A 24,542-nucleotide genomic window follows, 5' to 3' on the forward strand; every position below is an offset into this window, starting at 1 on the left:
CCTGACCACTGTGACAATGTGATTATCAAAGGAGAGGCTACTGTCCACCTGTTACCCAAGGTCTCTTTATCACACTTTCGGCATTAAGTAGACTACCAGCTATGTGGTAGTTCATGGGTACAGAGTTCATGGGTACAGAGTTTTTACCAAAGGGGATGACAATACACTTTTTGGCATTGAGCTTCAGGCCATGGCTTTGACACCAGGTATCTGTCTCAGTGAGGCCCTTTTGTAGTTTGTCCACATCGTTAGGAGTTTTGATTATGGCTCCTAGTTTGCTGTCATCTGCAAACTTTGTTAGCCAAAGACCTTCTGTGTTAGTCTGCACTTCAGAGAAGTAGATACCAAACAAGAGAGGACCCAGGACTGAACCCTGTGGTACTCCACTTGTCACTGGTCTGAAGTCTGATTTGGAATCCGCTACTTTCACAGTGTGGGTTCTGTCCATGAGCCAGTTAGCAACCCATCTTGTGACATAGGGATTTATACCTAGTTTAGTGAGCTTATCTATAATCCCAGAGTAGGGGATGGTGTCGAAAGCCTTGGCGAGATCTAGATAAGCTGTGTGAACCATTTTACCCTCATCTATGGCTTTGATGACTGCTTCAAAGAAGTCAATCAGGTTTAGGAGACATGATCTGCCTTGTACAAATCCGAACTGGGTAGGGTCCAGAGTTTGGAGATTACCAATGTCTTTGTTTATGAGTTCCACAATGATACGATACATGGCCTTGCAGACCAGGCTTGTCAGGCTAATGGGGCAGTAGTTCCCAGGGTCCGTGGTGGCTCCCCCTTTGTGGAGTGGGATAACCGTCGCGGTGCGCCATTCATTGGGTACAAAGCCTGAGGTGAGGCTATGATTGAACATGGTACTTAGGGTGCCAGTTCATTCTGTAGTTCGTGTAGAACGCAGCCTGGGATATTGTCAGGTCCGATGGATGCTGTGCTCTTGGCTTTGGAGAGTGTGTTTTTTACCTGTGCAGCCGTGATTATAGGCACTTTGCATTCTTCCGGTATAGAGATGAGCCCTCTAGGGGGTGAGAGGGGGGTAAAGTTAGCACTGTACCTATCTGCTAGGATGTTGGCAAAATCAGTTGGTTCTGTATTTAGTGCCATTGTGCTGTAACTCAGAGCAGATCTGAGTGTTCCCATTGAGATTCTTGACATAGCTATAGAATGCTTTGTGGTTGTCTTAGTCGGTGGCAATTTTGTTTTCGTAACTAGCTTTGGAGGATTTTATGAGGGATCTCAGCTTCTTCCTGAGGTTGACCAGGGAGTTCCTCCAGTCATGGGATTTTACTCTTTTTTGCAACAGTTTCTTTCTTCTGTTGTAGAGTTTGTTTATGGCAGAGGACCACCAAATTGGCTTCCTTTTTTTGGAGGATAACATCTTGGTTCTATTAGGGATAGCATGATCCATGCACTCGTGTAAGTGCTTATAAAGTGCATTTGTGTATGATTCAGCAGTCATACCTCTATTGTCCGTCTGCATGGGTGTCATGAAGTTTGCCACTTCTGTCTTAAGTGTGAAGTTCTCCAAAGCACTACAGCAACACCAGAAATCCATGAAACAAAACGGAAACTCTCCGTCACTGCTAAAACAAATATGCTTGCTGGCACTTACTCGAATAAGGCACAAGAGTTAATATGTCCACAGCGATGTTTATTCACCAACGAAGAAGCACAACAACATAACTAAACACGCTATATTAGGAACAGTTAAGCGCTTTCATACGCTTAATGCAGACTTCATCAGAACTACTAATAACCTACAAAACAGTCCTTTTAAAATCTTTTTGGCGCCAGTTAAGCGCTTTCATCCGCTCAATGCAGACTTCATCAGAGCTACTAATAACCTACAAAACAGTCCTTTTAAAATTTTTTTGGCGCCAATAAAATTACAAACTTAGTGACAGTGCTCATATTTACTAATATGTGCTATGACATATTAAACACATCAGCACGTTCGCAATTTGATTCTTTTATGTATATTGGACCTTAATAGATTACTAAATTGTCAATATTAAAAAATTATCAATATTAAAATAATCAATATTAAAAATATATGTATTAATTATATTGAAACATGTATATATATGAATAAATAAATAAATAGCTGAATGTTCCATAAATAAACCTTACAATTATCTCAAGTAATAGATGTTCTAAAAATGATGAAATACTAAATACCAATAAAAATCAGAGCAACATTAGGAAGGGCTTTATAGAAATAAATTCATTGATGCCCGGTTCATTAGTTGCATCTGTTAACACCTGCCAAATAGTTTCTTTTTTTACTTAAAATAGCCTTAAAGTTACCTCCCCTATTGGAGGATGTAACCTGGTCTATAATGGCAAAACTGAAACTATGATTACTGCCTTTGCTCTCTAGGCATTCTTTGTATCATGCGTCCTTATTCTATACAAATGATCATATATTCTTTGTCTAAACTGTCTTTCAGTTTTGTCAATATAGTACGCAGGACACATGGAACAAACTGCTAAATAAATTATATTCTTAGTGTTACAATTTCCTCTTTTAAATTTTATAAAAGTCCTATTAACATTTCCTAATCTAATTCCTTCACTCTCATTAATACAATAACATTGCTTACATGAACCACATTTCTTAGTGGCCTTCATACAGTTATTTTTGAAACTATCCTTTCATCCTTTTTGCAATAAATTCTTAATATTCATACCCACCTTAAAAACAAACCTGGGTATCTCACCTAGAATTTGTTAAGTTCCTCTTCTAAAACTAAATTCTTCCAATATTTGCATATCATTTCCTTAATTTCATTTACATACGGGGAGTATGTCAATGTGCATATCCTACTACTTGGGACATTTTCATTGTTTTTATTAATTTTGTTTAGATCTTGTCCTATTCCCAATATAGGAACATATTTATTGCCCCATTCCCTAATAACATAAGCAGATACATCTTCCAACAAGCCTTTAGGATAACCTCTATTTAAAAACATAGACATAATATACTCAATTTCATTTTTCATAATTTCAAAACTTGATGACATTCTAGCAGCTCTTATACATTGACCTTTAAAAATATTTTTCAACATATATTTTGGATGTTGACTACTATATTCCATGTACGCATTTGAAAATGTTTTTTTCCTATATATTTCAGATTGAAAACCTTGGTCTGTATGCTTAATATAGGTATCTAAGTATGAAATTCCTTCCTGACTCACATTGTACGTAAATTTCAAAAAAATTACTTGTAGAATTTAAATAATTAATAAATTCCTCTATCATTTCATGCGGCCCATTCCATAAAATGAACATACCATCTAGGAACCTCGTATAATAAGAAATTAATTGATAATATTTACTTTTAAATAAGTAATTATTTTCCCACTCTAACATCACCATATTAGCAAAAATGGGGGCACAAGAAGCCCCCATTGCTACACCCTTAGTTTGTTTGAAAAATTCCTCCTCATAATATATGAAATTTATTATTAAGAACAATATTGTTTAATATGTCATAGCACATATTAGTAAATATGAGCACTGTCACTTTAAAAGTTTGTAATTTTATTGGCGCCAAAAAGATTTTAAAAGGACTGTTTTGCAGGTTATTAGTAGTTCTGATGAAGTCTGCATTAAGCGGATGAAAGCGCTTAACTGTTCCTAATATAGTGTGTTTAGTTATGTTGTTGTGCTTCTTCATTGGTGAATAAACATTGTTGTGGACATATTAACTCTTGTGCCTTATTCGAGTAAGTGCCAGCTAGCATATTTGTTTTAGCAGTGATGGAGAGTTTCCGTTTTGTTTCGTGGATTTAAGTGTGAAGTTGGCTTTGGAGAAGTTTTTTACGATGGTTTCCCTAATTGGGGGTGGGGTTGGGATGTGGATGTCTAGGCTGATTAGCTTGTGGTCTGATCTGACCAACGAGGAATTGACCTCTGGTGTGGAACACCGGTTTCCCATGTTGGTAATGACCAGGTCTAGCATATTGCTGCTCCAGGTGGGGGTGTGAATAAGTTGATCCAAGGCGTTGGAATTTATGGATTCTAGAAAACGTTGAGCAAAAGAGTTTGTACATGAGTAGTTTTCCCAGTTAATGGTGGGGTAGTTGAAATCTCCCATTATTAGGGTGTTGGGGGTTGTACCCTAATACTTTCCAGTGTATCAAGAAATGAGGAGTGGGAATCCTGGGGCATGGTGGGGGGTCTGTAGAAAGCTAGAGTTTGGATTGCGGTCTTGCCCAGAGTTAGTTGCACTTGGATAATCTCAGATGCATTATGATGTGCAACAAGCCAGGAGGTGTGGATATCCTTAATAAATATGGACACGCCTCCGCCTTTAGTGTTTCGTTCTGGGTTAGGTGGCCGAAAGGTGTGGTATGAATTTTAGCCTGGTAATGCAGGGGTGCTCTCTGGAGCTTTGAACCAGGTCTCTGTCACTGCACAGATGTCAATGTTCTCCATTTTAAGGAGTGCCTCGAGTGAGTGCATTTTGAGGTTTAGACTTGTAGCATTACCCTCAGATTTTGCTTGCTTGTACCTGTTACAGTGGTGAATTTGTCATTTGAACCTTGCCTAAAAAAGGCACTATAGGGGTGGCAAGAGCCTTAGCCAGTATCTGGAATCCTAAGGGCGACAGGTGCAGGCCATCTCTGGCAAAGCATCGTGGTCTGTCGATCATGTCGTCCCAGGCAGACAAATACTGGATCCCCTTAGAATTACACAAGAAGCTTAGCCAATTGTTGAAGTCAGTCATTTTGTCCGTGTACTGTGGTGTCATTCTGGGTGATGGCAGGATGCTACTCAGGGTTAGGGTCATACCTGCCTGGGATACAAGATCGGAGAGCTCCTCCATGTCTCTTTTCATGTAGTCCAGGGAGGTACATCTCGGGTCGTCTCTTTTCATGTAGTCCAGGGAGGTACGTCTCAGGTCATTCAGACCAACATGGACAATGACTGTCATATTTGTGCTTGTTGTGGAGTGACCTGAGTGCATGCGTTTTGTGGCGGATCCTGGCACCTGTCTTCTATATCAAGGCCCAGCTCCTTACCTTGATTATTGCATATTGACCATGCCATCAACGTTAAGGGTTACTAAGTTCAGCTCATTATGTCTGCGCCTGGAGGGGGTCTGTGCTTTGGTAACTGGGTCAGCCCCAAATTTTTCAGGCCTGACCAATGTGCCCCTGAGGCTGGCCATTGATTCAAGGATTTCATTGCTCTTTCTTCAGATACTGATCTGACTGGCTGCTCACTCATGACACCGAATATGGTGTAATACATGGTTTCATTGGACAGAGTTTGCCAAGAATACAGATGCTAGTTTTGTGAATACTGCCTCTGATGGAAATTGCCGTTTTGAACTCTCCATAAACGCTGAGCTTGAAAAGCAAGAAAAGAAAATCAAAACCTTCACCACTGTTGATGTGATATAAATTCTCATTATTTTGTTCTCCTAAATGTAGTAGAACAATGATCAGTTGTGTTTGTGGTGTGGTCAAACATCATTCTGACAAGGAATGTTTGTAAAAGTTGCTGCTGTTTCTAGAATGATCATCTTTAGTTGGTTGGCCAATCAGTCAGTCATTCTGTGGTCACTTAGCTGGTGGCCTGCAATCAGATTCCTGAGACTCTGGCCAGATCCTCATTCTAGAGGCAGTTGCTAGATTGTCTGTGTATTCTTCCACTTGTCTGTGCTGATTGTTTTCACACTGGACAAGTGGTGAGGGCTGAAATATGCATTCCCTTTTTTCATCCCAGACTAAATTTACTTCTTCCAAATGCTCTACATCATCAAAAGGCTGAGACGTTGAACCTCATTTACAAAAATCCAGGAGGTCGCACAATATTAACAAAGGCTTTAGTTTTACTCAAGTTTCTTCTGATTAAAAAAAGGCCCTCGGGCCTACTTTGGATTGAATGGCCTCAATCAGCTTATTCCAAAGATAGTCCAGAATGAGGCCAATCACTTTGTCACAATTCCAATTCTTGGATCACAGTGAGCACTGAATGCTGGTGCCCACTCTGTCGCATTCAGCGGATACAACTTGAACAGTGTCTCAATGAGATTATCTTCTCCAGATAAAATTTTACCATTGTTCTTTAGATTTGGTGAAGTTAATGGCTCCAACTACTCTGAATGTGGATGTTAGATCTTGTGGTAACAATGGTTTACATTGGTCCAAAATGCCAAATACCTCATGAGTGCAGCACTGGACCCTCAAGATTTAGTGAGATCAAATTGTTGATCCTGTGGGCTTCCACATCAGAATATGCCAGTCACAACAAGGATCTTGTCAGTTGGTGAAGGCAGGAGTCCAGCAGACACTTTCAAAGACTAATCTGCATTGTGCCTGTAACTGCAGATGCCACTGCTCTAGATTTGGGGTGCAGTTTTCAGGAGTAGAGTATCAAAGGCATCTGATTGTGGCCTGAGGCCTCTCTGCATGTAAATGACCTGGAAATTAGGGCAGCCATCCTTGCACTACAGAAGCTTATAGGACTTCATTCCCAAAGGTGCTATTACTTTCCACACCAACATAATGGCTGTGGTATGGCATCTCAACAACAGGTGGGAGTCTACTCCTTTTCCCTCTGGTGAGAGACCATGAGAGTTTTTGGGTGGGTCTTTTCCAACAGTTAACTTCTCATCGCCAAGCACTTCCCGGTAAAAGCCATTTCCTTAGTGAACTAGATCTGCCTTTGCTTGCTGATTCCCTTTAAGTGAGTGGTCCATCAGCCCATTCATAGAATGAAGCCTGTTCCACTGTTGAGGAAGTCGTGGTTTCAGGCTCTTGCATCCCTAACCATATGAAATGCAGCATCTTTTTCTGCCCTTCAAAGACATCCCACATTTGCTCTTCTCCAAAAGTGGCTTCTTCATTTTCTTTATTCTCCACTTTACTGGAAGTAGGGTTTCCCCTGCACTAGCCTCACTTTCTTGAGTGGCCTGTCTGTTTGAGATCATTGAGGGGTTTCTTGTTCCCTGTATCTGGCAAGCTTCACCTGGCCCTTCATTCCCGTTGGTTGACTATGTACCTTTATCCATTTCCTGCAATGAAAAGTTGGTCTAAATTACCAACTTCTGCTTGGAGATCAAATACAAGGAAAACTTTTATAAAAGTAGATGCACTTGCTCTTTCTTGTGGGTTAAAGTCTGGGGCTTGGATACATTCTTTCATCTGATGTCAAACATTCTTGACTGTTTATCACTAACATTTGATTAGCCTTTTTGAAGATCTGCAAAACCCTCCACAAAAAAGTGCTCATGTGTTGAAGCTCCCCCCTGTCAAAGATCTTGTGCGTGCGTTTTGTGTGTGTGCACATGTGTTTTAATATCCTTTGTGAATCTATATTTTGCTATTCATTTTGCTGCTCATGGGTAATCCCTTGAGGGCCATTTTTAAGACTATCCAGTTTCACTTGAGTTAACCTCTCCTGTTTGATTACAGATTGGCCTTACCCATCCCATAGTTAATTATGGATTACCCCAATGAGAATAACTGGGATCATATGATAGATACTTTATTCCATGCATGGTTCTTGACAAATTATTTGGGAGCTGCTTCTGTCCACAAGTTGTACAGGGGGCAGTTCTGGCATAAATTTTTTGTTTCTCATCCATAGATCCAAGTTGCGCTTGAATATGGACATGGAATGAACTTTGTTTTATATGGAAATGGAGTCTGTTCCAGAGCAGTAGTATCTTTTGTGGGATAACTGTCCCTTTTTTTTTATTATTTCTCCAAATCCCTTGGGTTTCTAATACCATGACGGTAATGATCCCCATTCCCAAGTCAAAGTACGATTAAAGTTCATGAAATTTATATTGTTTCACACTCTGCTGTTTGCAGCGCCCGCAATGTGCCTAGTAATGACTCCTCCTGCAGTTCGTATGGAGTTGCATGTGTTGGTAGCGTATCTAAATAAGATTTTAAACTCTTAAGACCCATTACTCCTGTTGCTGTTGGAACTATTTTGCGTATCTTTCTTTTACATTGCTCTTGTTTCTGCTTGCAGATCCTGATCTTTTATAACTTTATCTCTCTGTGCACAGGACACTATAGTCACTGGGTGTGGCGAAATGATCAATGCAACTTTTGTCTTCTTTCCTGGACCACTATATCTGGTTTTCTAGTATCTATCTTTTGAATTGTTGGTAATGGATGATCCTGTGTGATGTAGACTTCATCATTTTCTATGATGCTTTGTATCTCGTGTTTGTAGTGCTTTTCAGCCACTTCAGAACCATAATGTTTGCACAATCTCCAGTACAACAGTCTCGCTACATTATTGTGTCTTTCAGTATACAGTCCTTCTGCCATTTAGTATGTCACAACCAGCAATGAGGTGTGCGACTGTTTCCAGTTTGGTTTTACAAAACCAACATTGTCTGTTTCTCCTGCATGTTCAATGGACTTTGTAAACCAGTGTGAATGTAGCCCACTATCTTGAGCCGTCAATATTAACCTTTCATCTTTTGGTTTGAATTCAGCTGTCCTTAACCATTCCTGCATTCATTCCTGATCAACATAGGTTTATAGGCGTGTACTAGGCTAATGGCCCTGAAGCCTTTACAAACCTAGCCCATAGAAGTGCCCTGACATTCTGCCGCCAGATGTTGGTTCCCAGTGCCTCTATCAAGTAGAGCCGCTGGAGTGATCCCCAGGATGAACTTTCTATTTCTCATGCACCCATCAAGATATCTCTTGAAGGTGGCCAGTGAGGTGCTCTGCTTGACATGTATCTGAAGTCTATTCCAGAGCATGGGCAGTCTCTGGGTTATGAACCTGTCCCTCCAGCATGTTCTGTTGAACGTGGTAATGAGGTTGAGATCTCTGGAGTGTGTGGTGTGGAGGGATTGGTATTTCTTTTGATGTAGGATCTCTAACAGAGCTGGGTCAGACATGGCTTTACAAGTCAAGCAGAGATCACCTCTTGGACGATATGAGACCGAGAATAACTGGAGTTTTGTCTGTCCATGAGGTGCATGCCAAATGGGGCATTATACTCTATGACTGGTCTAATGAGGGAAGAGCAGAGAGAAATAATGACCTCTTGTGGTTGAAGGAGAGGTTGCTGTCAACCTGTGTCCCCAGATCTCTTATAATGCCTTCAGTGTTCAGTGGACTCCTATTGATGTGGTAATTAGTGGAACTGAGTTTTTACCAAAGAGGATGACAATGCATTTTTTGGCATTAAGCTTAAGGCCATGGTTTCGACACCAGTTATTGATCTCAGTGAGGCCTTTTTGTAGGATGTCTGCATCACTTGGAGTTAATGGCTCCCAGTTTGCAGTTGTCTGCGAACGTGGTCAGCCAGAGTCCTTCTGTGTTGGCCTGGATGTCTGAGAAGTAGATGTCAAACAGGAGAGAACCCAGGACCGATTCCTGTGAGACTCAACTCGTGACTGGTTGGCAGTCTGCAGTCTGACTTGGGAGTCCACTACTTTCACACTGTGGGTTCTATCTGTGAGCCAATTTGCAACACACCTAATGATATAGGGGTTGATGCCTAGTTTGGTGAGTTTATCAATAATTCCTAAGTGAGGCATGGTATCAAAAGCCTTGGCCAGATCGAGGTAGGCTCCATGCACTGCCTTACCCTCATCCACAGCCCTGGAACTGCCTCAAAGAAGTAAACCAGGTTCAGCAGGCAGGATCTCCCCTTCACAAAGCCAAACTGCATGGGGTCAAGAGTTTGGAGATTATATATATCTTTGTTAAGCAGGTACATGATGATGCGCTCCATTGCTTTACATATCAGGCTTGTCAGGCTAATAGGGTGATCATTTCCAGGGTCTGTAGTCGCTCCTCCTTTATGGAGAGGGGTGACTGCAGCAGTGCACCATTTGGTAGAGACAAAGCCTGAGGTGAGGCTATGAGTGAACAGCGCACACAGGTGTGGTGCCAGTTCAGTTTGTAATTCATGTAGAACACAGCCAGGGATATTGTCTCGTCCCATGGAAGCTGTATTCCTGGCCTTGGACAATTCAGCTGTAACCTGTGCTACAGTAATGCTGGGTGCCTGCCATTCTTCTGGTATTGAGATTGGTCCTTTGGGGGGGTGAGAAGGGTAAAGTTGGCACTGAATCTGTCAGCCAGTATGTTGGCAATATCTGTTGGCTCAGTATAGGAGGTACCATTGTGCAGTAACTTGGGGCAAATCAGGGTATTGCCGTGGAGATTCTTGATATAACAATAGAAGGCTTTGTGTTTTTTTTTTTTAGTGTATTCCACAATTTTGCCTTCATAGTTGGCTTTGGAGGTTTTGATGAGAGATCTCAACTTTTTGTTGAGGCTAATAAGGGAATTTTTCCAGTCTTGGGACTTCACCTTTTTCTGCAACAGTTTCTTCCTTCTGTTGTAGAGTTTATTAATGGCAGGGAACCACCAGATTGGCGTCTTGGTTCTGTGGGTATGGCTAGTCCCATGCATTTATATACGTGTTCGTACAGTGCATTGGTGTATGATTCGGCAGTCCTGCATCTATATTCCATTGGCATGAGTGCCGAAGTTAGCCACCTCGCCACCTCTGTTTTTTTGGAGTCCAAAGTCAAGAGTTCGAGAAGTTTTTCATGATTAATACGAGACGTGGATTTCCATGGTGATTAGTTTGTGATCTGATCTAACCATGGAGGAATTGACTGTTGGTGTAGAGCAACGGTTGCCCATGTTAGTAATAACCAGGTCAAGGATGTTGCTTTCTCTAATGGGGTTAAGAATGATCTGGTCCAGGGCACTGGAATTGATGAATTTCAGGAAGCGTTGTGCCAGTGCATTGGTGCATGAGTAATTTTCCCAGTTGATGAAGGGGAAGTTGAAGTCACCTAGTATGAGAGTGTTGGGTTGGATCTTAATAGTTTCCAGGGTGCTTAGGAATGTGGAGTGAGAGTCTTGGGACAAGGTTGGGGACCTATAGCAGGCTATGACCTGAAACGCTGTCTTACCCAATGTTAGTTGTACCTGGAGTATCTCTGATGCGTTATGCTGGGCTACTAGTCTGGTGGTGTGCATATCTTTTATGAATATGGAGACACCACTGCCTTTGGCGCTTCGGTCCATGTTCTAGGGCCAAAGGGTGTGGAATGAGTTATACCTGGTGGTGCAGGGATGCTTTCTGTTGCTTTAAAACCAGGTCTCCGTTACAGCACAAATGTCGATGTTCTCCATTTTGAGGAGTGCTTTGAGCGAGTGCATCTTGAGATTTAGACTTCTAGCGTTGAGCAGCATGACCCTCAGATTGCATTTATTTATAGCTGTTATGGTACATGAAGTTCTTCCTGAAGTTTATCTATACTTGCAACTATATTTATGCATTTTCCACATTTCTTGCCTTTTCATCTGATCCTTCAACTTATATTCTTTCTTTTGTTTTTTGGCACATTCAGTGCTGCCTGCTTTTTATCTATGTCTAGTTTGATGGTTTTGTTAATGATGTGGAAGCGATTGAGATCCCTAGAGTATTTCTTATGCCATTTGACTTGCTGATGTGCAGTAAATCCATTAATATTGGGTCAGATGATGCCTTGTATGCTAGACACCAGTTACCTCTTAGTGGTCTGTACTACACCGAGTATAGTCACTGAGCTTTGAGTTGGTCCATGTAGGACATGTTTAGGCTTTTTATCCTTTTAGTAAGGTATCACAGGGGGTGTTATAGTTGTTGCAAGTGTCTGGACAGATAAATGATTTGGCCGAATAAGGTCTGATTATAGGGGGATAATGACATGCTTATATCTAGGCCCAGCCCCTTTGTTTATAAGCTGAGCAATATAGAAGGATTTTCTTACAACTGTACATATGTTGGTTAAAAGTTATGTCACTGACCACATCTGCAGTCTTAGTTAGCTGAGAAAAGTAGATGCCCGACAGGGGTCACTGACCACATCTGCAGACTTGGCTGAGAAAAGTAGATGCCCAACAGGGGAGGTCCCAGCACAGAATGCTGCGGACTCCATTGATGACTAGCCTCTTTGTTTAGGTAATTTTCCTTATTTTGATTTTTCTGCATCCTGTGAGCCAGTTGGTAATCCAGCAGGTGACATGGGTTCATTCCCAGTTTATTTAGTTTTCTCTTCTATGCCTGAGTTGGGAATTATGTCAAAAGCTTTGGTTAGGTCAAGATATGCATTTTGTACCATTTTGCCTTTATCCATTGCTGTGGTGACCTTCTCAAAAAAAAAAATCCACCAGGCTGAGTAAGCATGAAATGTCCTTGACAAATCCAACGAGTCCAATATTTGGCGGCTCCCTATGTCCTGATTGATTAGTTCCATGATAAACTTTTCCATGGCTTTGCCTTGGACTTATGGGTCTGCAGTAGTCTAGGTCTGTGGAAGGTCCCCCCTTATGCAGAGGGATGGCTATAGCTGTTTTCCATTTGCTTGGGACTGAACATTGTTAGGGGTAGGACTAAATCGTGCTTCATGCTATTTAAGATGCATCCAGGGATATTGTCAGGACCCATCATTGCAGTATTTTTCTTTTGATAACACTTTTAGGACTTTGTCTTGTGTGATGGCTAGAGGCAAGCCAGTTTTAGGTATATCTTGAGGGACAGACTGGGGGAGAGGGTAACGTTAGATCTAAATTTATTGGCCAGTAGGTTTGCTATACATACAGATTTGTCATTTAGATGGAAGGTTATGTTTATGGTGTGTGTGTGTGTGTGTGTGTGTGTGTGTGTGTGTGTGTGTGTGTGTGTGTGTGTGTGTATTGAAAAAAGTCATTTTAAGACTTAAGTGTAGATCTAAAAAGTGGAACATTGCATTTGTATTACGGGAGAATGCAGAGATACAGGGAGTATGGACAGATCCTCATTGAGTGAAATACCTTCATCTGGGTAATGAGAGGCAGCTGTACTTTGACATCTTTATGAGGTAACTGAATTCACATCATGGCACACGTTGGTAGTTAGGGAGTCCATAGGGGTCTGACGTACTTTCTAAAGTAGAGTCCTTGAAGCTGGAACAGAGTTGGAAGTTTTAGTTTGGAGTTTTTATCCGGTAGTAGAAGTCTTGGTAGTGTGGATTCGGGTGTATTTTCTTGGAAAACTATTGAAGTATTTATGTGCCAGTGACATTTAGTTTGCTCATCTAAATGGCACGGTGTTTTTATGCCAAAGACTTTCAGTTTTCTTGTCATATTTTGGCAGTATGAACCTTGGAGAAGTGAGACTTTAAACCCAACTGTTGTACATAGTTTTGCCAAAGGCTGTTAAACGAGCGTTGCTTGTTTTAAAAGGCAGCCAAGATTGTCATCCCTAAAGTGTGGGTTAGCAGCTTCGAATGTCTGCCACAGGAGTAGCTAGTGAACCAAACGCATCTTTTTCAGGACTGAGACTGTTCTGTTGAGTTGGATACATTTTCCACTTTTCACTGCCTTTTGCTTTCTGTTTTAGCAAAGTCATCTTAATTTTATATTTGTCAAACTAAAATCATTCTTCTTTTTACAAGACCTCTAGGACGTTTGCTGCTTGAAACGTCTAGTGTATGTGCGTGCAGGCATGCATTCGCACATGCGCACACGTGTGTGTGCTTGCTTTTGTGCAGTACATCTACCGATGCAGGTGACTTTATTTGAACTTTTGCAGCTGATGTGTCGAAAGCCCTTCTGTAACCATGAAACCTTGAAGTTTTGTTTTTTGTGTTAGTACGAAGCAAATTCTTGTTTCTTTAAAACTTCAGTAATGCACTATCCATTGAATACACAGTATGTTTGCACAACACAAATAATGTAAAACAAACTCTGAGAACAGCAGTTCCCAATCTTTTTTCTGTTTGTTGATTTTTTTTCAGATGTCAGTGTGTGTATGACCTTTTCTGTGCTCCCATCAATGTTTTACAGTTCCCCTTGTATAGTTTTTCACTGCATCTTCAATTACATGTTTTCTTCATTTTGTGTGCATGCAATATCTATGTTCACCAAATAACTATCAAGCCATGTACTCCAGGCCCAATTTTTTTTTTTTGTTGGTGAGAGATGTACAGTCCATTCAATCTTCCAGGTTTGAAGTTTTATCGACTAGGAGTAGCATGTCTTAGATTTTATAGCATCTTGCTCTGTACATTCGCTGCTTTCAGAAGGTGCATGCATACTGCTGCAGTTGTGCAGCCCTATGGCAAGTAGTGCAACACTGCAGCTTAGGCTCCTTGGGTTCATTACTGCAGGTGATACTCTTGTATACATGCAAGTGCCACCAGTTTAGATTCATAGGTTAATAATGGGTGATCGTCTATAGAATATTACATGCCTAGCCAATAACCAGACCGAGACAATGATCAAAGATGAGAATCAAACCCTGTACCGTGTGCCTGTAAGTGTCTAAACCATTATGCCAACCCCCAGCCCCAGTGAGATGGTTGTTTTAGTGAGCTGAACCACTATTGTCATATCTCAGGATGGATAAGCTTGTGTCGGCTGCTGACTCCCTGCTTGGTCCCTCTAACATCCACACAGCTATTAGAACACAGAGTTGTCTGGAGTGGAATCGGACCATTCCTGTATGTCACTGGATTAGGTGGCAAAATACTTGCCTTGCTGCAGTCAGTTTTGCTTTTTGTTATTCTTAAGCAGCATAATAACAGCCCTGTTTGATGTTTGTATATTGATGTTCTAGGGCCTGTGTGGGAGATAGCTTGGGAAGTGATTGTCCTGTGTGTCACACCCCGGCCTGGGTCAAGGATGTACAGGTGAACCGCCAGCTGGAGGACACTATCCTGCTGTTTCAGAAGCTGCAAGGACTACTAAACATTGAGGAACAGAAGCACTCCAGTAAGAATCCACATTTTGATTATTTTCAGAACATAACGATTAATTGCTGTAAGCCATATTTTTGCTACTTTTTCCTCCTTCTGACTCTCGGGCTTTAGTCATTTTGAGTTTGTGTGTGTGTGTTTCTCCATTTGCCCTCACCTCAATTTTACCAGGTGTACCATTTCACATCATCCTGTGGGGTGTTTTTTCAATCCTAATCAGTGACTTCACCCGAGACTGATAACATTTACCTGTCCTGTATTGCTGCTGTGGATTTCTGTCTGCTGCTTGTCAATTTTCTGTGTGGTTTAGTGATCCTCTGTAGTCATATGGGGCATGTCATGCACACATGTATAGGACAGTCCTTTTTCTTTTAAAGGTCATCTTCTGGTACTTTGTGTAGTTGAGCATTTCATCTACTTCCCATGTGGAGGCCACGCTGCCACCTGCTGTCCATGCCCACCTCCACTGAACAGCTGCTGAAGCACCCAAGGCTGAATGTTGAACCTGCATAGCTAGTACCACAGTCTGAGCGCCATCCCTTTGCATCACAGGTCAAAAGTTTCTTTGATTAATTGATATATAGTCCATAGCGAGCCAGGATAAAAAAGGGTATTAGATTAATCTGGCTCATACAGACTTTCTAGATTTGGGTATGTCATAGTTTCATAGTGCGATTTGTCAGAGTATTCTTTGGATGATTTTTGTAATATTTAGAAATTACTGCAGTCATAGGTCTGGGGACTTGGATGGCTTCATCTCTGACTATTGTGAGGACTACATACAGATTAATTTTTTACAGATAATTTTTGTATGACTTTTGATAATCAGCACAGATATTTGTCTAAGACATTTAACAGAGATTTTGTGTTTTTAAGTTTATGCATTATGAAGGGTTTATCCTGGGGAAATGAATACTCGTTCACGTAAACACAAAAACTAACTTCTTCCACTAAAAATGACACGGGAATGGTTTGCCGCTCCTGTGCCGTTTTTTACTGAAATGAACACTTGTGACCAGGAAAGGAAGAATGTTTGTTTACAATGGTGAGATGGATAACAAGAATGAGGTAAGGGAAACTGTAAAGTAGAAAACGAAATCTTGCTGCGTAATGAGACTAAGGCCATGGAGTAAAAAAGCAAATAATGTACAGTAAAGATGGTCAGCATCATCATGGTCACAGTGGAAATCTACACATTTAGGATATCCTACCTGCGGGTATCCTGTGGCCAGCTCGACTTGAAGCTTTGCCCTCCCACCAAACCTGTCAGTACTTCAATGGTAGACATGCTGCACCTTGCATCTTTGTTGTCATGCAGTATGTAGCCGTATGTTACTTGCCTTGCTTAGTCCATCAATCGGACTTCTTTAAGCAGCCAGCTAAGTACTCCATAACAAATTTTCTTTCACTTTTTTTTTATCTATATTGTGTGACTTTTTTTTTTTTTTTTGGCCATTTGATATTTGCTATTCTACACAAGAATTTGAAATGAAGGCTCAGAATTGTGTGGTGTGTGTGTTTAAATAAAAAGAATTCTAAGCATTTGTTCTGCCATAGCCCAGAGCATGTTGCAAGTGTTTCTCTGTATTTGTTCCCTTCACCTTGAGGACAGTCCGTAGAAGGCACCTATCTTTTTGTGGGTTTGCATCCAGAAAAGAGATGCAAGACTGGTTCTTTATTGGCATGCCATCTAATAAAGCCTCCAGATGCCTTCTGTCTTAGAAGAATCCTAAGGAAAAGTGTCAGGGAGCAGTCTGTGTTTTAGACAACCCTGTTTTCCCTGTGCCTGGTGGCCCTGTGTGAATTGAGATGCTTTTGCAACAATCTGTTTTGTCCAGGGTCTCTAGCATGATTGTTGTGCAGGTGACTACACCATTGTTTTTTTTCACACATCCTCCCAGACAGACTCACCCAACCTAGTCCTTCAATATCTGAAGGAAAAGCAGGATTCCCACTATCGTTGTATGTGAAGAAGTTTCCAGTGACTGTGTCCTATGCCCATGACCCAAGGCAGCAGTTACCAAAATCATAAGACATAAAGCACTGTATCACAAACTGGAATATTCCAGCTTGCACATTCCTAGGACAGGCCGTACCTTTTCCCAATCCAGTTTTCTAGCACATCCTTAATTGAGTTGGCCAAATACTTTGTCCTGCTCGGAGAGAGAAAAAAAAGGGGGGGAGTGGATCCTCTGGAAGAAGCTGGTATATGTGGGTCAGATTCCATCTGCTGAACATTATGACTCTGACATTATAAACATTTTGTCCTTTGCTTCACCTCCAGAGTTCTTTTTCCTTTGGAGACTCCCTTTCCAGAATTAATTTTTCCAATAGGAAACAAATGAATGTTTTGAAGCCTAGTAAAAATAATGAACTTATATGGCTTGCTTGAACGTAAACCTGTAGCTGTCTCACCATTCTGTATGTCCTGAAGTAGAGGGCAGAGGAAATTTAAAGTCAAGAAACTGAAGCAAGGAATGGTGAACATATGTAACCTCTCTTTTCAAGTGGCTGAGCACCCCATGAGATGTGCCTATGATGCTGTGGACGCATCATGCAGGGTAGCAGACACTAAGTCTGAAGTACTGTAATATGCCAGGCTGAGTACCTTGCATCTGCCAGACAATGTTGAAATAGAGATTCTTAATGTCCCTTTGATCAAGGAAATCTGCAAGAAACTAGAGAAGATAAAAACAACCCCAAAGTACAGTAGGAACTTCTAGCAAAGACAGAACCTTTTATTCCTTAGTGTTTAGCAATGGAAAGAAGGGGAAATTTTAAGAAGGAATGTCCAACTAGACCCAGTGACTAGCCCGAGTGCCCTCAGGCTGAGACACCCCACTGGCTTAGCTATAAGGCTGAGACACCCCACTGGCTTAGCTATAACTTTCTCCAATCCCTCCACAACCCATTCTACTTCCTTTTCTTCTCTCCTTTCCCTCATCAGAAGAAATGGGTGCTTGCCCTTCTTTGGGAGAAATTGGAAATAAATCACATAAAAACAGTGGTTGCTAAATATCAGCAGCTACAGATTGTAGTTTGTAGATCTTCTAATGATGAGACAGTCCATTAGCCCTCATGCCCAGACATCATCTGAGACCTGATTCAGTCAGGAGCTGTAAACATGGTTTTAGACTTTTCCTATCTAAATGAATTATTTAGGGTTCCAGAATTCAAAATGGTCATCCTTCAATGCCTTTTCCAATGCTTCCTTCAAGTGCACTCATGGTGTGTGTGTGTGTGTGTGTGTGTGTGTGTGTGTGTGTGTGTGTGTGTGTGGTAGGGTTTCAAGGTCAGCACGTGCATATAAATAGTAAACACGTGTTAGCTTCAGTGCCGTTTTGAGAGTGAGTGTAATAAATAACAGAACCCGCAAAGGCTCTCTTCTATTTTATCCTGACTGGACGAGCGATATGGTGTCAGAACCGGGATTCCAGAGACTGGTTTTCAGAGCTAACAGTGAAGGTAAACAAAGAGAAACTAGCATGAAAAAGGGCCAGAAACAAACCAAATGTAATGAAAACTTGCACAAAAATGTTTATATAAAAAAAGATAAAACTGAGCATTACAAGGGCACAAACCACATTATTAAACAAGCGAGAGGCACAAAAGGTTTATTAATTAAACGAGATGTTTAAAGTTAAGATATTTTGTTAAAACGATTATTGGAAAAGCACATAAGCGGTTCGGAATTACCTCGGAATTGCAAAAAGAGCATCTTTAAAGCAAAACAGCCATATTTAGATTAAAACTTGCACAAGAAAAGTATAATGGGCACAGGAAAAGATTAAATAAGCAAAACGATATAATAAGGGCAAAAAAGGGCACATTAAGCATAAATAAAGCAAGACGACTGCATATTTTTTTGGCAAAGTACTATGTTTTGGCATAACTACTATTTTGCATTGTATTCGGGGCATAACTAGAGTTATTCGAAGTATCGCAAAGTGTGTAAAAGTGCTTACAGTGTGTGCTCATTACTGTGCATTTATTCCAAAGAGATTATCTGTGTGCAAAGTGCAACGATTTTGTGAAGTACAGTCAAACTACAGCCATTTCGAAGTTTCTTGTGCTGGATGTGTCCATTTGCAAAGTGCGCCATTACAGAGTGTTTCTTGCACTGTAAATAGTTATTTAGCAAAGTACAGCTATTTTGGGAAAGTTTCATTGTGCTGTGTACTGGTTATTTGCAAAGTGTAGTTACTTCAAAATGTTTCTTACTCTGAGCTGCTTCTGCCCAATTTATTTGCACAGTGCAGTTGTTTTGAAATGTTTCTTACACTGATAAGAGGTGATTTCTTACAGTACAGTGATTTCAAGAGTGTTACAGTGCCCAGGAGATTTATTTTGCAAAGTTCAGTTATTCAGAGGCTTGTTGTGCTATTGAGCATAGTTACAAGTACTGGCATAAAATTTCTGGCATATGTATATATGTGTGTGTGCATGTGTTCGTGCATACTTGCAAAAGCCTTCGCTGGTGTGTGTTTAATATGGCAGATTTCAAAAACCATCACCATTGGTGTTTGATCAGAATATTGCAGAGAATTGGAGAATATTTGAGCAAGAGTACAATATTTTTATAAAAGCAGCTTATTCTGACAAAGATGCCTGCACCAGGGCATTCATTTTGCTAAATTAGCTGGGTCAGAGGCTGTTGAAAGAGTGTGTTTGTTTATTTGTGTATGCACCAGCAGTAAATGAGGTAGAAAGTGAAACCTGTCATATTGTTGTACAGGCTGAATCAAGGGAAGACCCCCCCCCCCCCGAGTGTTTGAAGCGCAAGTTCAGGGAAATGCGTAACCCCCAAACAAATATTTGTTTTACACGAGAGATCAAAAGCCAGGGGAAACTTTTGCAGCTTACATTACTGACCTGAGAAACAGTTAAAATGTGTCTGTTTGGTGACTTAAAAGATGAGTTAAAGGACAGGCTTTGTGTGTGGTATTAGTAGTGCTGCAGTGAGAAAGATTTTGCTTCGTGACAGTGATTTAATGTTCAGCAAAGCTGTTGAGATTTATCAAATCCATGAAGTTACAGAAAGGCATGCAAGTATACTTGTAAGTGATGAGCATGGTTTCAGCAGGGTCCAGAGCAAATGTAGACAGCATGCAACGTGTGGCTAGCAGAAACCAGGCCTAAGCACATGGCAGCTGCAACTCCTGTGGGTTTCCTGGGAGACCCCAGAGTTTTCCAGCAAGTTCTAAGAAAAGGACATTCTCAGTGCAGTACAAGGATGAGTCAGCAAATAATGGATGAATAAGACAGGCCATTGTGGAACAATTTCTGCTCCAAGTATTCCAGTGCGTGCTGCCACTGTGACATCTGCCTGTGTGCCCTTGCCCAAATGAAATGAGAAATCATTTCCATTTAGCTGCTTTGTCTTTGTATGTCTTTGGAAGGTCAATGTCCTTCACCCTAATGTCTGAGATGGTTTGTGGGCTTTTGGGCTTTATCCAGGCAAAGAAGTTAGTTACAATGTTTTCAAGTTGGGATGCAGGGTCTTGGGAAATTGTTCTTGAATTAGAAGAAGAGTTTGAAGAAGAAATAGGCCATGAGGCCTGACTTTGCTTATCAATCTCAATCTTCCCAGTTACCAATGTTGTCTTGGCCTTGGCGGAGCTAATAGTATGACTTTTTGTTCATTCCTCCTGATCTTCAGAGGAGACCAAAAGCATCAATGGGAGGGGCATTCCAGCTGACTGAGAGAGCATTCAGGGGAAGCCAGTGGGGGAGCTAGGTCCCTGAGCAGAGTTTCTTCCTCAGTCAGAGAGAGAGTGGGAAGCGAATTCATCTTGGGAGGCGATTCATCTCTTCTATGTTGATGATTTTCTTTGTTACAGTGTATGAGATGTGTGTGGTAGCTGTGTGGCATTGTATTGCCATGGTTTCTCTTCTCATGTGTGCTGCAGTTATTGCAGCCTGGTAATCTAGTGGTCCACAGCCTCATAGCTGATACAGGCATTCAGGGTAGGGTTAGGGGAAGGTCTAGCCATCCGGCATAGAGGAGGGTAGGGTGTGTACTCCTGTTTGTTTATGTACCTACATGACCGTGTTGTGCCCTTGCCATCTCAAGATTAGTGCATTGCATGAAGGGTCTGAAGCATTCGATTGCATGCCTTTACTGTGCTCAAGCAGCCCTCTTTTATTATTAGCTTGTGCTACCCATCTGAGGCCATAGATCCTTGTCCTCCATGTTGTGCTCCCATGTGGGGCTAGTCTGCCTTGGTTTGGTGATGGTCTGCCAAGTTTTGGTTATGTGGGAACTATGGTTTTCTGTGGGACTGAGCCTGAGCCCACCACATTCCATGGAATGATTGTGACTGTGACTGAACTATGGTGAACATACTTTGACTAGCATTGACTGTGCATATTTCCAGGTTGGAATTAAAATAGCATGTTGCCAGAGCATGTGAAAGTAATTATGCAACCTTATGCCCTTTAATGCAGTTACTGCAGGACTGAGTTTGTGTCCAGTGAGTAGTTTGAAGTGTTTTTGAAGTTGTCTGAAGAAATTCTGAAGTTGTTTTTTGTTTCGAAGTCCATACTCCAAAAGGTTATCCAAGAAATCTGAGGTGCCTTCTGCATCTGGTCAGGATAGGGACGTGCATGCTATGCCTGAGAGTAGAGTCACCAGCCACTAGCCCTTGCCCTGCTCCAACATGTGTTGAAGAAGTTGTAGGTTTTTTTTTTTAGATGTTTAAGATAATGAAGTGTTCAGTCAGGACAGGTCGAAAGCTTGGTCCATTCTTTTCACAAGGAATAGCAAGGAATGAATCTGAGTAAAAAATCCTTGGCCTGGTACCCTTTATGAGCCTTTCTCTAGCTTTCACATCTGAAGTAACTTGTTGCTTAAAGTTCTGCTCTGGGTTGAAGGGAAGGCTTGGAAGCCTCTTTTGGCAAACGCTTAGTATGGAAGTGTGGAAGCAAAACCTGTATCCTTTGTTATTATGTGCATTGTCCCATGTGTAATGCACCCATGGCAATTTTGCGGTTTTAAAGCCAAAGCCAGCTTCAGTTGATCCCTGGTGTGTTGGAATCAGCCGTGTGGTCAATGGGTGTCAAGTGGTGTAGTAGGTGGTAGTGTTTCATTACTTTTGGTGCTCCTCTTGGCTGGCAGGCTGCCACTGACGGCCCTCTGTAGGGGCCCTTGCCCTGTGGCTGCCTCTAGGGGCCTCTTCGCTGTCTGGAGTCTGTGGGGGAGGACCAAAGGAGGCCCGTTTCTAGGCCAGTTTCTACTTTGTAAACCTGCAGAAATGAACTTTCATTGAGCACTTGTTGCTTTTCTTTTTGCTTTTTTTTTCAAATCTTTAGAATTTCTCCAAATAAATGCTGTTTCTCCAGCTGTTTCTCCATTGTTGTTTGCCCTGACATTTGCTCTGGAAATGATTTGCCCTTCATGCCCCAGCAATATGAATGCCTAATGCTGCAGTCCCCAGTGCTATTACTGCCCAATTCATAGCTGATTACTGACCTGTTTTGAGTTGTGTACCAAATCTTGAAGAGTTTTTGAGTTGTGTAACAAATCCTGAAGGGATTTACGTCTAAGGGTGTTTAATAAGAAGCTTTTTACTTAAAATTTCTGATAAACAAAAATGGTATCAAAGAATATATGGAATTGACAATTTAATGCCCTGGCAGATGAAATGATAGAACTTTTTTTCCCTCCCTGAGTATCTCTCTTTCTCTTCAGAGAGTTTTTGGTTTAGATTTTTTTTAGTCAACCCTTTTCCTGTCCTTTTCTGCAAGTGGAAGTGAGAATCTGGGAGGTGCTGATGGGATTTAGCTGTAAGGAACATCTGACAGGTGACGGGGGCAGGCTGTACGAAGTTCAGGGGGTGCATCAGGAAACACATCATCAATTACAGGGAGAGCCAAGGAGCTATAGCTAAGGAGCATTAGGGGGCAAATGCAAAAGGTCCTCACCTCATTGGCTAGAATCAGAGGTGAAGAATCTCTGGAAAAAGTCTTTTCTCATGTCAAATGAAAATCCCCAAAGGGGAAAATGAAGTCTGAGGAGGCCTGAGGATTCTTCTGCATCGGGGGAGGAGGAAGGGATTCTGGAGGCTGCTGAAGTGGTCACGGGGAAAAGAATAGGCCCCTTCCTGGTGTGAGGATCTGGGTACAGTAATGGAAGCGTCGAGGGGCCTGAACACTAGCTTCGTAGGGAGTTCTGAAAGCGACTAGCAGTCTCTGGCCTCTGGCCTCGGAGAGAGGTATGGTTTCAGTAGTAGGAATAGCCGTGGACTCGGCCAGCCTGAGCCGAGACACTGTGCATACCACCCTAACCGTGGTTTCAGCCGGCAGCCGCGAACGCGTGTGGGTCGTGTTTTTGGTTTTTTGCTTTTTTGCATAGCATAGTCGGAGTCTCCCCAAAGGAAATCTGTTCCAAAAAATTTCCAAAATCTCAGTAAACTACCGACTCCCGACACAGAGTCCGCCTAAGCGAAACAAGCTGATACTTAGCTTTTTTCAAGTTCGGTATGAAAATCTCTCTGGATCTGACCGACCACTTTGCGTACAGCTTCTGCTGCTGGCACAGCGGCGCGAAGAGACTGAAGAAAATGCGCGTTATGGATGTCTTATACCCCCGTGACTCTCTGCCTGGGGGAAGCATGCACATCAGCCGACTGAAGGACATCCCAAATCCAGCTTTATTGTTCACTCTCGCAATTGTGGTGCCAATCATGAGTCTAAAAGAAAAAATGCTTAGCCTTTGGTCAGCTATGCCACAAGTGTATAAAAAAAAAAAATTGAACCATTTTCAGAAGTTTTGCAAATCAAGTAAACCTCACATAGTGTTATAAAAAAGGGTGACTTGAAAAAGTAAGTTGATCACATAGAGAGCTGCAATTCTACTTTCTACATAGATGGTGTATCAGTAATTGGTGAAAAGGTTGATGCAGTAAATTTGTTGGCAAAGAATGAAGTGTTTTGTGCTGTCCATATCAATGGTAAATCCATCGAGCTTAAAGTAGACACTGGCTCAAAGTGTAATCTTATGTCAGCAGACACATTTGCTAATGAGGACTAATGAACAACTTGTTGCTTATGGAGGTGAGAAAATTCAAACTGAAGGCTTAGTAGTGCTTTCATGTAATTTGGCTAGGAACTGTTACAGTTGATTAGTCTATGTAGTCCGACCTGCGCAGTCATTATTGGATCTCGGGAGACAGTTTGAGAATGAATTTGCTTTCTTTTACCAAAGAAGTTCATCATATCGTAGTTCCAATTTTTCTGAAGCAATTTGCTGATGTTTTTGATGGCAGATTGGGCAAATGTCTGGAAGTTAGACCCAGATGTCAGTCCAGTGGTCAGACTAGCAAGAAAGGTTCTGATAGCTATGCTATAAAGTTAAAGCTCGGTGGGATAAAATGGTGCAGCAAGGTGTAATTTTGTCTAGTTACAGAACCAACTGTATAGGTGGTCTATGGTAGCAGCCCATAACAAAGGCTCGGACAAAATCAGAATATGTATTGACCCAAGAGATTTGAACAAAGTATTAGAGGCCGCATCATCCAATGTGTACAGTTGAGGAAGTCGCACCCCTAATACCAAATGCAACTTTTTTTTTTTCTGTCTTGCCAAATTAACTTTTTCCATCCAAGTGATGCTTGATTGCAAATCCTCATTACTAACTACTTTACTTTCAGTACCCCATTGGGCACATATAGATTTCTCAGGATGCCATTTGGAATAAATTCTGCAAGTGAAGTCTTTCATCGTGCAATGGAGCAAATTTTTTCAGGTTATCCTTGTGCCATAATAGAGTTATTGGTTGGAGACAATGGTG

The 24,542-nt window shown here is 41.5% G+C and overlaps 1 protein-coding gene across 1 annotated transcript in view; it reads left to right on the top strand.

Annotated features, from left to right (window-relative positions):
- BARD1 (BRCA1 associated RING domain 1) overlaps positions 1 to 24,542 on the top strand; it is a 597,047-nt gene that overhangs the window by 23,722 nt on the left and 548,783 nt on the right. Inside the window, exon 3 of the mRNA XM_044075721.1 lies at positions 14,614 to 14,768. Within this exon, the coding sequence (XP_043931656.1) occupies positions 14,614 to 14,768 (155 nt within the window). The remainder of the gene's footprint in view (positions 1 to 14,613; positions 14,769 to 24,542) is intronic.

Source organism: Protopterus annectens, chromosome 6.part1, assembly GCF_019279795.1.
Source record: "Protopterus annectens isolate FY-2018-M chromosome 6.part1, PAN1.0, whole genome shotgun sequence".
Taxonomy (NCBI): Eukaryota; Metazoa; Chordata; order Ceratodontiformes; family Protopteridae; genus Protopterus; species Protopterus annectens.